We start from the raw sequence: 13,945 nt of genomic DNA on the forward strand, positions 1-13,945 counted from the left end.
TTCTTTATCCTTGCAGGTCATTCCTTCCTTCCCCTCATATATCTAGTCTCATTCACAGCATTACTGATTTGTCAGAATGTTACTAGATGACCTAATTTTTCTACTCTATTCAGTTTTTAAAAAAAACCCTTAGAATAGCCACCTTGTCTTCGTGCTCAGTTGTTGTTACAGAGTGTTTGGCTTTTACCTGTCATCAGGCTCTCTTTTCTGAGAATGTCCCTATTTCAATAGTTTTTTTAAGCTATTTTGTTCAATCCCTCCCCAGTGAAGCCTGACCAATTTGTAAACCCTTTCACTAATTTATGTGTATTTTAACAGTTCTTGCATCTTCACGTTTTCTGAAGTTAGTTTCCTCTTTGTTTGGTGTGTCTTCCTCCCTTTCTGTTCCTGTCTGTCTGCCCCCTTCTCTGTCCTTCTCACTTTCTCTCAGCACTTAGCTTCTGAGTTGTAATATTTCAGTTTCCTCCACTCTTTTTTTTAGTTTTTATTTTATAAAGGCGGCTTCCACAGGGCCAGTGAGCAGGGAGCTGAAGACTTAAACCAAGATAGATGCATTAATCCTGATATGCTGTATGCAGCAATCCGTTACAGCATGGTCAGTACAACCTTGCTGAACCTAGGTAACTTAGGAAATGAAATACTTTCTGCTGAGCATGTGTGGAATCAGGTTTACTTGATAAAACCCAAAACCCTAAATAGATTTTCATTGGAATAGTTAGATAAAGAGATCTGTCTTTTAGTATGTCTCATAGTGTGCTTTTAAATCATTCGTGTGATGGAATGCTTTCAAGCAAAAGACAATACACAAGCAGATTTTTCTTATGCAATGGTAATTCAATCAAAATATTTTGTGCTTCTCAGTCTTGAGATCAGCTTAAAATATTGATCTCATAATAGAATGTATCTAGATAAGTTTATATGGCAGTGCAGTCTTGTCTCTAGCAAAATATAAATCTTGCATGAATTTAAATTCAATATGATACATTTGTAAGAAATTCTAAACATAGTAACTATTTCTCTCTCTTTGTAGGTAAATTTTTCTGTCATCTTTATACTCAAGTGACTGACTTTATCCTGCTGTGATTTTTTTTATTAAATAAGTATAACATAAGGCTGTGTTTTCTAAAACTTCAGTTTTTTAAATGGAAGTTAAATTATTGCTGGACTGCTAACTTCTAGTTAGGCAGTGATCCTTACTCTACTCCTTTGTCTTTGGTAGCAACCTGTTTGATTTTATTTTATGTATTCTTTCTGTTTTCAGACCACACTGAGTTTTTCTTTTAAATACTTAAAGTCCCATTGACTACATGAAAGACTAAATTATGCTATTAGCTAAACTCTGCTACATACAGCTATATATAACTCCCACCTTGCGTCCAGAGGAGTTTGGAGGGTGCAAGGGCAGAATATAGATACAAAGCACTTAAATTTTAAGCTTAAACATTCCTCATGCTTGTCCTCAATTACAGAATCTTTTGGCTGAGAAAGTGGAACAGCTGATGGAGTGGAGCTCAAGGCGTTCAGTCATCCGCATGAATGGAGATAAATTCCGAAGATTTGTGAAGGCTCCACCTCGTAACTACTCTGTGATAGTGATGTTCACTGCTCTCCAGCCACAGCGGCAGTGCTCTGTTTGCAGGTAATTTATACCTTAGTGACCTTTCTCATCTTTCTTACCTCAGTTTTCAAGTGAGTGTTGGAATCAACGTGCAGTATGCCAAGTAGGGGTGTTCTTTGCATGGGGTAGATGCTCACTAGTCAACAGGCTCGTGTGCTTGTTACAGCATCTTTAAAACCGCATTTCATATATGTGTCACATTTTAGGATTTGTCCCGGTTTTGATTTTTAAATTCCAGTTGAATAAAATGTACACAGCTGAGGAAGACTTTCTCTTTAAGAAATCAGCTTTATTTTATTTTCAGTTAACCATGATCTTTCCAAAGACATTTTGTGACAAAAGTGATTCATTACCATTTAATAATACGGCACTTGACTGATTCCTTCAGTTAAGAGATGAACAAGGTGCTCATGCAGATATCTTACCCTCTGATTTCACAGCTTTGGACAGTTCTTACGTGCTAGCACATTTTTCCATGAGGTCATAGGTATTGTGGAATACTGTCTATCACAGCAATTTGATGTGTTCTGGTAGCTCCATTCTAAATATGTATTAGAGTGCCTCTAGTAGTCTTCTAAGTTCAAGATCTCTTTCTGCAAGTTCCTAGTGCAATAAGTTAATCCAAAAATGACTAATGATAGGGAAATAGGGCCAAGGCACTGAAAGGTAGTCATGCACTTAATTACCTCACTAAGTCAGAAACCGTGCTAATAAAACCTTCTTCAGCCAAAATATGCATTAGAAATTACTGTGTTTAGCAATAAATGGGATTATTGAGCAGGGAGCTCTAAACACCATTTAAATAGGCAGCAAAATATTTTGTAAGGCTATGAGAAATGTAGGCTGTATATGAGGTAATACTATTTCTTTTTTTTTAAATACATTTATTTAAACTATATGCGAAGTTGGTAAATGTAGCAGTGTGTTATATTTCTGATGTGTTGGAATGTGACATTTACAAGTGGTACTTTAACTTGGGTATCTGTAATTGTCTATGGTTTTTATTAGGTTTTTGGGTTTTTTTATATATTAATTTTGTGTCATTGAAGTCAGTTTTGAGGAAGAGTATATACATTATGTTTCCACTTCACCCTCCATATATGAACTGTGATGCTGAAGGATTAGATACAGAAATTCTCCAGCATTCTTAAGTGAAGTTAATTTTTTGTTCAGCAGTTTCTTTAGAAACAACTTTGTTGTTTCTTCTTTATGTTGCCAGAGTTCAGCTTCAGGAGATGATACAGGAGCTGAAAGCTTACCATATTGTTTTATATCATTCCTTATTTACCCAGTGGGTAAAGCTACAGGAGATGCACCAAGTTCAGCTTTATAAGGGTCATTGTGTTTGTCATTATAATGTTCTTGGCAAATTCTTTCTGTGTTCTACTTAAGGGTTTTTTGTAGGGCATGTTAAACAACATAAATATTGATGTTATTAAGGAAGTTTATTTCACTTGCAACTGTATGTTGTTTACTGTGCTGGAAAGAGCTTATAAGCTTCATCACAGGAAAGACCAGACTAGATATTTTGTGCAGAAGCAACTGAGAATCTTTAAGCATAAAATGAAGGAAAAATCAGCATACTGCTTTCAGTTGGGTTTGTTTAAATAAATGAGAAATTGCGATCCTCTTGTTCATGTGAAATAAAAGGAATTTAATGAGGTTGATCATACTGCACATAAAACTATTATCAGGAAAATTGACATTTTCAAATCAATGGTTAATTAATGGACAGGAGCACTAAAGGATGTATAGAACTGAAACACATGCATTACTTGATTGTTAGCTGTTCACTAGCCACTTTGCCTAACGGCTAAATTGATTTTTTAACTTAATCTGTAATGCTCTGTGAAGATGCTCTTGTTCAAGTTAACTGCTACTAGTCAAAATATTTTCAAATTAATTGCATAGAAAGAAAAAAACAATGCCATATTTCAAATATGAAGAAGTACCTAGTCTGAAATCTTTGAGTAACTATGTCACAAGAGTGAGAACTTTTTTCCTCTCTAAAAATTGAGCGTGGTTGGTTTATGCACCACAAAGCTATCCAAAAAAAAAAAAGTTTTCTTTTCCTTTTGGTGTGTAGCTTTGACACTTCTGTATTTTATCTGTCTATGATACATGTGGAAAGCTGACCAAATTTGTCTCAGACAATCTGAGGATTTTCTCTGTGCAGCAAGGAGGATGTTACAATATCAGTCACACAAATCACATGATTTGTGAAAGTGTATGGAAATCATATCAACTTAGTGTTAAAATACTGCTTACAAAGGAGTCTTTGGGACACTAGATATTTAGATAAAGCTTTTGTATGTAGAAAATATCCTTTCAGTCAATCTTGTCTGAATCAATCTAGTCCTTACACATGAAGATTTCTGAAAACCAGCAGCTGTGTATATGTATTAGTAGAGCCCCTAGTCACACTTCTGGATGTTTTTTTCAAGGAAATTTAGTCTTTATTCTAAAGCAGAACTCTTTCATTTAGCTTTGTGGACAAACAAACAAGTTCCAGTTTTGTGATCTAAAAGAGTGTTGAAAGATATCTGATGTCTTTACAACTGTGTTAGTGGTTGCATAAATGTCAGTTTTTCTGTTGTCCCAGTTATTTAAGTTCAATATGACTTCGCTGGTGTTAGGAAATGAAGTAGGAATAACTGATTAGATATTCAATGGGCTCTTGAACAGGGATGGAATGTGTTTCTAATGGCTTAGGATGGGGTTTTTTCCATGCATGTTTGGAAATATGTTGATTAAACTGTTCTGATTCCAGGAAATTAAACTTAGTTAGTTTTAATTGATTTACCTGTTACTGCTGTTCTTGGTGTATATATTCTTCAACAGTACATTGGAAGTAGATACTGAAAAGGCCTTTGATACACTCTGATGATGAATCAGTTTGGATGAGCAGTTCAGAAATAATCTCACTCTAAATAGTGACTCCTCAGGATGTAAGACTAGCTTCCTGTTTCCCTTTGTCCTTAGGTCTTCACTCAACTAGGTAATCTCTTTTACCAACATCAGTCACACTACTGAAAAAAATTGCTTATATATGTAAGAAGGAGAAAAAAAACACATTCATTCTGACAGGAATATCTTCACAGAGATGGAGGGACTGTTCCTCAGCCTGTACTTTTTATTGCATACAGGCAAATGGTAACTACTGGACTAACTTGAATGTGTTTTTGGGGGAAAATTTGCTGCCAGCTTCTGTGCCTTTCATCTTCTTGCATCTTGCAGTCTGCTCCCTCATTTTATTATCACTACATTTTTCCAAAGTGATCAGCACCTTTTACCAACCAGAATTCAGTGACCCCCCCGCCTCACTTGATTATTAGTGTTTTGATTTTCATCTACAAAAGGGCTTTAGTTCAAGCCTGCTGATGCTGACTGCTCCTCTGCATCTTCCATTGTTATAATTAGCTCCTTTTTTGTTTGTTGCTGTACCGTCTGACCACTCCATAAACACATTATATGAGGTATTTTCGTTTGCTTTCTAAATTCTGGTTTTATCTGACTGGCAGAAGCAACCATCTCTGCTTTGAATACCGGTGCATACAAGAGGTGTTTTGTTTGTTATCAAACAGTTCAGAGTTTTGTGTGGTTCATTTTTCAAATTAATTGCTGGGGTATTTTCATTTAGAAAAGGATATCTGGGTCAGAAGAATGAGACTGGTCACTTGAGCTTTTCCCCAACAGCTGAAGCCCATCAACAAAAAGATGCATAATTTTGTGTTGGTTTTTTTCTTAGCGTTCCTTGAAAAGATGAGAAGGAGATGGAAAAATACGTGAGAAGAGATTCCAAATACTTTTATTAGCATCTACCATATCAATGAGACTTCCAAGTGGAGGTTTTTTGAAAAAAAAAAAGAAAATAATTTTGTTGGCTTCCCTGCTTAAAAAAAATCTCAGAAGACATCAAGTAGCTGATGCAAGAGTAGATCAACAGCAAGAAGAATTGTGGCCGTCAAGGAGCATCATCAGAAGGAAGAAACAGGATCCAATGTCTTTTAGTTTTTTGCTAACTGATAAAGAGCAGATAGTGAGAAAATCGTTGGCAGGTCTCTTAAATGTAGTGAGACCTTTTGTTCAATGAAGGAACAGGAAATTTGGAACAAGCTGTTGAAAGTTCTGCAATTGCTTTTCCTGTGCACTTCAGAACCTTGATAGAAGTATTGATGAGTCCTGCTTAACAAGGCAGTAATTTTTATACTTGGATCATAAAGGACGGCTTATTCTTCCTGAGATCACAATTTTTTATTCTTTTACTTTCAACTTCTACAGAAGAGGTCCTCATAGCTTCTTTTCATCTGGAGAATATTGAAAATTTCATGGGATGCTGTAAATAGAATAGCATAGATTTTAGCTTGCTTTCTCCTTTTATAGATACCTAGATTGCAAAACCTGTGTGGTTTTCAATGAGTGTTTATACTCTCTGTTGCGTTAAGTGAATTTTCTGGACACGTTTGTAGATTTTTTAGTGCTTTTCATCCAGACATGAGTCATCCTAAACAAAATCAAGTAAGCATTCTGAATTTTTTGCCTTCTTGACACCGACAAGATATTAACATATGCATTTAGGCCCTTGTTCCTTCAGTTTTGGGGAACACCATTGCAAATAAAAGCCAGAAGTTGTATTGAAAGTAAATTGCAGCACTGATCGCAGCTTACTTTAAACAGATGGATAAGAATGTGTAAGTAACCTGGTAGTACATTCTGTGCCAACTGTACATTTTTAAGTACTGTACATAGTGTGCCAGAAAATAATGCTTTACTGCTTTCTTTCTCAAATAATTCCATACTCTTTTATTATTTTCCTAATATTCAGTTTGTGTTTTCCTTACTGTAATGTCAGACCAATAGAATAAAATTAATCTCATTAAATATAGCTCAAGTTATACAAATCTGATTAACTGCTATAGACACACACATAATTAATCTTTTTAAATAAAACTTTTAATATTTCATGAGCACCTCTTGCATAATGGAAGAATTCTGTAGAGCATTTGCTTAGCAGCTTACTTTCCAGTGTATTGAATTTCCTGAGTAAATCTAATAGTAGCATTCCCTTTGATCTGTCTACTATTTTCTGCCAGCTGGTCAATAGTACTGTTTTTGTTGCTACCTCCTGTGTTGCTATTATGATGAAATTCTAAAGAGGCGACTATATCAGCAATAACATTAAAATCTTCTCCATCTATTAATAAATCCTGTCAAGCAAACAAGCAGTGCTAACATTATATTCTGTTGAGTTCAGACCAAGTGTAGTTCTTTGCTCTTATGCCTTCATAGATTTTCACATAATTATTCTAGTAATTTTGTATAATTAAAATTGCTTCCTAGAAACACGCTGATAGAATGGGTGTGAACTAATTATAGAGATAGGTAGATAAAAACTTGACAGTTGATATTGTCAAGTTGATAACTGATAATTGAAGACTGAATTTTTTCAGTCAAGTGCTTATGTTTTTTACTGTTATTGTGTCTGAAAAAGAATGAACCAGTGCTACAAAAAGTTACTAATGTTATTCTATCAGGAATTTTTCAATTGGAAGTGATATAGTGGTGTGTAGGATGATCTTCAGTTATGTGTGTATGGTAATACTTTAACTATGTATTCCTGCTGCTCCTTGTTTCACTCTTTTCTTCACCCTTCAAGAACTTCTATGAGGATGCATCATAGAATTATTTGCTATTTTCAGTGAGAGGATGAAATTCTGCTTTGAGTCTGTTACAAAAATGCAGCCTTTTGCAGAATAATGCTTTAAATGTTATCTATTAATTCAAAATAGTTTAAAGATGCAAAATACATGAAGATCAATGGGAACAAGAGACCTCTCAAATAGTGGTGCCGTAAGTGGAGTATCTAAATGTCCCAGAAATAGTTTCATCACAAGTGAAAGGTAGATAAAGAAGAATGGTGGCATCAAGATGAACTGATTTTCATCTTGTTCTTATAATAAAAATGGTTCACCTTAGATATAGCAGGTTTAACAGAAGAGTGCACTACAGATATTGCTTAAGATTTTACAGCATTCCTTTGATGTTGTCTGACTGCCCTCTTCAGGATGACAATGAATGTTAGTCTGTTTAGTGATAATATCTGTTTCTAAAAGTAACCAATCTAATTCCCACATTGATTCTTTTCTTTTTTTGATTGCAAACTGCCCATTGACTAAGGGTGTTAAGTAGCAAATTTTACTGAGTCAGGTAATAAGAGTGAAAGTTGAGCTTTATTGTGCTTCATGTTATTTAATTCTTTGTGGGAGTAAGAGATCATCAATTTTCATTTCAACTCTTGGCATTTTATGATTTTTTTTTTTTAATGTACAGTAGATTTCTTAATACTACATAACTGTGCTGGAGTTTGTATGTAATATATTTCATGTCTAAGGTTGATCTCAGTTATGGAGAAATAGGGAAGGTCTTAGAATATCTGTGATCTTGTAATTGTCTTCCCTTTCTTTGCTTTCTCTTATATATGTTTAGTGCAGAGTTTCTCTTGCAGCAAACAGATTTTTGCATTTACAGCTTTTAAATAGTGTTCTGCACCATGAAATACATAGAACTGTTTTTCTAGAAACACTGTTTTGAAAAAAGCTGCAGAACACATTTATACTACTTCAGAATCTTATCGTATGCAAAGCTGAGTTGTCAAGTGATAAACACTGGTTTGGACTCTACATTGGATGTGATTAAACAGTAATATGGAAATTAGCAAAGTCTGTCTAAATCAGAAAGAACTGCAAGCATTCCTTCATTTTGGGGTTTTTTCCCCCCTGAATTTTTGTTGGTATAGATTTGTCCTGTGGAATAACCTGTGCTTTTATGGCACGGTGTGTTTAGAGGATGTCATTGCTAGTATTATTGTCCTGGAATTCCCTTTGTCTTTCCCTTCCTCTTAGTAAAGTCAGAGCATAGTTGTTTCTTTTGGTTTGTGTTCTCTTTGGGTTTTTTTTGGTGGTTTTGTTGGTTGGATGGTTAGTTGGTTTTTATTGTTTGGTTATTTTATTTAGAAGGATATTTAGTAGCAAATCACCTTCTAGTGCTGATAGAAAAGATTATATGTTGTACAAAATTATCACATTTAAAATGACTTAGAGAAATAGTCTGGAGTTTGTTATGCTGCTTACAAGCCTACTTTTTATTCCATTAGGATCATTTCCCCAGTGCTTAGCAGTTTGTCTGGCTCTCCTATGGTTCTGCTATTTTAGGAACCTACTGCTTTCACTGCTGTGTGTTATTTGTCTCCTAGTCTCAGAATTCCTTTTGTATAGCTATTTGTAGCAAGTATATCCTGATAGCACACTCAAGGGCCCCATAAGCATATCCTTGCATGGACCTGGTAGCAGATCTATTTGATACTTGCAACTCAGACCAGTCCTATTTACTGAGACTTTAAATATGGAAAATATTACTTTTTCTTAACATCATCTTGGGATTTCTCTTGTATAGTCTAACATAACACATTTCTAATTTTGGAGGTGACAAGTTTGAAACAGAAAGTTGCATAAGGAGCTGAAACTTTTTATTTCATAGTATGGATGTTGAGAATGATACTGCAAATGTAATTCATCTAACCATTGCAGCTGATTATAGGTTATTTTTTGCAAGTGAATGGCTTATGGATATACATTTGTTTCTTTTCCTTAACAGGCAAGCTAATGAGGAATATCAAGTGCTGGCTAATTCATGGCGCTATTCATCTGCTTTTTCAAACAAACTGTTTTTCACAATAGTGGATTATGATGAAGGGGCAGATGTTTTTCAGCAGGTAAATGTTGAATACTGTAGAGCATTGTTAATTTTTAGAACTACATGTCAATTTCTCAAATAATACAAGATAAATTAGTTTCTGTTTGTAGGTGTGTACCCCTGTTTTGTATACAATTTCCTCCTGATTAAAAACACAGCAGTTTCTGTGACGTCAGTGAAGACAGACCCTACTGACAACCACTTCTAGTATTTTCCAAGTGTAGTTTATAATCTTTGTTTACAGAGTCTATTATATGTATATATACAAGCAACTTTTTTTCTAAGCAATTGTTTAGGCCATTTTTTAGAATTAAACACATTCTAAGTAACATTTTCATTTAAAGATTTCCTTTATTTTCTCTTTAGGGAAAAAAAAAGCTCTTTAGTAAAAGAGCCTTTTAATTACTTTTATGTAATATAATATTCTTCAGCTTCAGTAATATTTAGTCTGGAAATTCTTCAGGGAAAGGAGAAAATAGTGTTTTACATTTTATTTGTTGGCTGTGAAGAGTAAAAGTTGGAGAATAGTGTAAGGTCTGCTGTGAAATTGAGAAACCAAGGAAAAAGACATCTCTTGAAAATGAATACTAAATACTGACATTCTTATCTATGATATTTGTCCATTGATTGAAGCTAAAAGTGCAGATTATGAGGAGTGAAAAACTTTGAAGGTATCTGTATATTTTAAATACCTTCTAAATACATAAGTGTGTGTCTTAAAATGTTCAGGGTAGAAGATTAATATGTCCTTTTTAAATACTTACTTTAAAAAGTTTAAATAGTATGATTATTTAATGTTTTTACTTTCAGTTGAAATATTAGAATGCATTGTGTAAAAAAGTAATGTGATTTTTGCAGCTTTTGCCATGTTTATAGAGAAATGACAAAGCAGTTCCAGATCAGCTACCTCCAAACTCTATACAATGTCTGAATGTTTCTTTATCTTATAAAATATTTTGTTTAACTATTTCACAACATGTGTCTTAGCCTTTCTTGAAATATTTTTTATTTCCAAATCATTTTAGAAAAGAAGAGGGCTATTTTTTTTTTTGCTTAAATGGAAAATATTTTAATAATTAGCAATTTCTATTGATAAATTCAGCTTTGTACTTGAGTCAATATAAAGTTTTGCTAATGTGGTGTGAACTTCATTTTTCAGGAATTAAAAAAACTTACTTCTTTATATAAAAAGCATTTATTGCATCACCTTTAAGTGTTACCCCTGATTTTGTTTATGTTAATTTTCATTTTTTCTAGTGCTCTATTGCATGGTTTCTGAGATGGCCTGAATACAGAGGAATTTTATGTAGTAAAATTACATTTTCCTATACTACCTTGCAAAGCGGAAGTCAAAATTTCAAACAGCAAATGTATATGTAGATGTATTTTTTTTATCACTTTTGAGGACTTTTTAATATACTGTGAATAGTTCCAGTGGCATCAACACATAAATTAACAGTAACTTCTAGGCAACTTATGTAGTTTAAGCTAGTTATTCAGTCCTTTTTGGATTCAAAAAAAGCCTAGTCACTAATGGTTAGTCTCTTGTAGCCAAACAATGTCAAGTTGCTTTGCTCTCATAGAATTATAAGTTAATATACTTTAATAGATTAGTTGGGTGCAGGGTCTCTGTTTTACCAATTACAGGAAAGGTCTTATGGTGTGTGAGAACTTTAAAGCATAAGATACTCATATAGAAAACTTGTGGGTGAAACATTCTAAATAATTAAATATCCTGAAGAATCTACTTGAAAGAATATTGTGAGCACTCTTTTTGGAGGACTGTATATGAGAATATTTCAAAAAATGTAATGTATGGAGGCAAGTGATATTTTTATGCTAATTAGATTTGTGTTATTGAGGCTATTTTGGTCTCATATTTTGAGGATAAGGTTACTAATTTTTTTCCTGCTGTTTTTCCTGGTTTTGTAGCTGAATATGAACTCTGCTCCGACTTTCATGCATTTTCCTCCGAAGGGTAAACCCAAGAGAGCTGACACATTTGACCTGCAGAGAATCGGATTTGCAGCTGAACAGCTAGCTAAATGGATAGCTGACAGAACAGATGTTCATGTAAGTCTTTCAGCAATTTTAAAAGTTGAAGGAAAATGTATCTTTGTGGTTTGAGACAGGTTGATGATAAATTCCATCTTTCCTTAATAACTTTCTGTGTCAAGTGAGGTTCTACAACACATTAAAAAATAACATTTTTGGTACTTGTGAGAACTTCTGCAGATTATATTCCATTCTTGTTTTGTTATAGTCTAATTCTGGATAAAAAAATCAGTAATAATTAGTTGTTAATAAATAAAATGTGCTTTACAAAACTATGTAAGAAACACTTAGATTCGAAGGTAGCTGCTTTTAGTTCAGACACAACCTGCAGATCTGTTGTAGCAATAATGTTTCAGAGTTGCACAGTTCCAAAGAAACATGAACATTTTTCATAGTATGTGCTCATTAAAGAAAGTACTATTTTTTCTTATTAAAGTATATTTAGGGACTACTTTTGCTGACTCTTAAGCCAGATTTCAGGTGCTCTATTATGTTTACATGGAAGATGATCTGTATGTAAGCATTTATTACAATCTGTATTTGCATTTTTCCTTCCAGATTAGAGTGTTCAGGCCTCCTAACTATTCTGGTACAATTGCACTGGCTCTTCTGGTATCTCTTGTTGGTGGCTTGTTATATCTGCGAAGAAATAATCTAGAGTTCATCTATAACAAAACTGGCTGGGCCATGGCAGCTCTGGTATGCAGATTTTCCTTACTAATATGCTTTTTATTAATTTCTCATCTTAGCATATATTTTTTCATTATTTACAGGGTAAATTAATAACCATTGAATGAGCACATTGTTCAGAATGATACTATCAGGAAAAGATTCTTAATCCAGATTTTGGGTCTAATTCTCATAAGAAGTGAGTATCAGTTATTATGAGTGATGCAATGAAAATTAGCAAATTCTATTATAGTTGCAAATTCTATTATAGTTTTTTATTTGAACTTTAGTATGAAAATATTTCCCATAATGCTTACTGATGTTTATGGCTGTGGTTCAACTTGCCCTTCTTTGATAAAATCCAAAATGTCGATTGCTTTAGCATAGATATTGATGTCAGGCTATATCACTTTAGAGTAATGAAAGTTTGAGAAAAAAACAAAGGCTTATATGTTTTTAAGACAGTGATGAAAGATCTGAGAAACAAAGAAAAAGAGGGAATTGTTTTCAAAACTGGTTTCAGTAGTACTGACATTAATATTCTACTGTTAACCTAAATGAGTATAGGATGATCTTAGTGTTACCTCTGAGGAGAAACTAGATGTCGTCAAGTGTGTTTGAAATATTAGTCAACTAAATCCTCAAAACCATTAATAATGAATGAAGCTTCAATTTGCTTAATAATGTGTTTATTTACATGGTAATTTTCAAATAACTGAGTAGACTGATGAAAAATGTGGGATGTGCAGCTTAGCTCAGTTTTAAACAGGAAATAGTATTCAGGGATGGTAGATGTTCTTAGGATGCATCATCAAGCATATTTCTCTGACATGGCTACGACTGAGAGAGGAGGAAAAATCTGAGGAGAAGCATCAAAGTCTTAATTTTCAGGGACATGGCATCAGAAGCATGGGTTTCAACACTAGAATAGTGTCTGTAATTATTGAGTCCAATCCAGTATTTTACTGTACTAGTAGTAATGTCAATGGAGAACACTACTTTTTAGAAATTCATCCATGTGTTTTTTGCAATATAAACAAAGCTTTAATTCTTTTGCCATTTAAATGATTATTTATTCCTGTGATCATTTTAAAAACTTTTCCTCAACTTGTATCAATATGAATTAACTTTCTTGAAAGGACATGGCTAGGATTTTATATGGAATGTGAGTTTTGTTTCTACATCAGCATTTATGTTTTATTTCTCATCTAGGATCCCTTTCCCAAGAAAGCTTACACCAAGTGGTCTTTTGAGGTCTCTTTCAGCCTGGGCTATTTTATAGTTCTGTGTGTTTTAGTTTTGTTTTAGTTCTGCTAGACTTAGGTTATCCTAAAACTGTTTTTTCCTTTTCAATATCATATTACTGGTTCGCTATTCTGCTCTGATTCAAAAATGTGAGACGATACCTTCTTTTGTGTGGTACTGTCACCTGATGGGCCTTTGGCAGGCTTTATATCATAAAGATCAAAGATAAAATTATCTAATATCTGGCAAGTTCTATTTTTATGTCTAGATTATTAATAAGATCTTAAAGAAAGCTCTTTGTTCTGAATTCTTCAATATTTGGCATTAATCTTGAATAATGGCTACTGATAATGCTGTTTTCTCTCATGTGCTGTCATAGCTTTTCCTGCTAGTATAGGACAATGTCTTTATTTAAGCAGTTTGTTAATCTACACCGTACAGTGGGGAAGGAATACAGAACAAGTTTTCAAATAAACCAGACTAGATTTCAAATAGAATGAACTTTCCTTTTGATCTAGAGAGCCAGGATCAGAATATCTTCTCTGTTCCAGGATGTCATTTGGAATATCCCGAGATCTAGCACAGAGTTTTGACATGTCTCTCCCA

General features: G+C 33.8%; 1 protein-coding gene across 1 annotated transcript in view; it reads left to right on the plus strand.

Moving 5' to 3' along the window:
* Nucleotides 1–13,945, plus strand: part of TUSC3 (tumor suppressor candidate 3) — a 110,863-nt gene that overhangs the window by 36,088 nt on the left and 60,830 nt on the right. Inside the window, exons 2-5 of the mRNA XM_041482760.1 lie at nt 1,470–1,639; nt 9,272–9,389; nt 11,303–11,443; nt 11,984–12,124. Of these exons, the coding sequence (XP_041338694.1) occupies nt 1,470–1,639; nt 9,272–9,389; nt 11,303–11,443; nt 11,984–12,124 (570 nt within the window). The remainder of the gene's footprint in view (nt 1–1,469; nt 1,640–9,271; nt 9,390–11,302; nt 11,444–11,983; nt 12,125–13,945) is intronic.

This window comes from Pyrgilauda ruficollis, unplaced genomic scaffold (genome assembly GCF_017590135.1).
Source record: "Pyrgilauda ruficollis isolate IOZ18807 unplaced genomic scaffold, ASM1759013v1 scaffold1, whole genome shotgun sequence".
Lineage (NCBI taxonomy): Eukaryota > Metazoa > Chordata > Aves > Passeriformes > Passeridae > Pyrgilauda > Pyrgilauda ruficollis.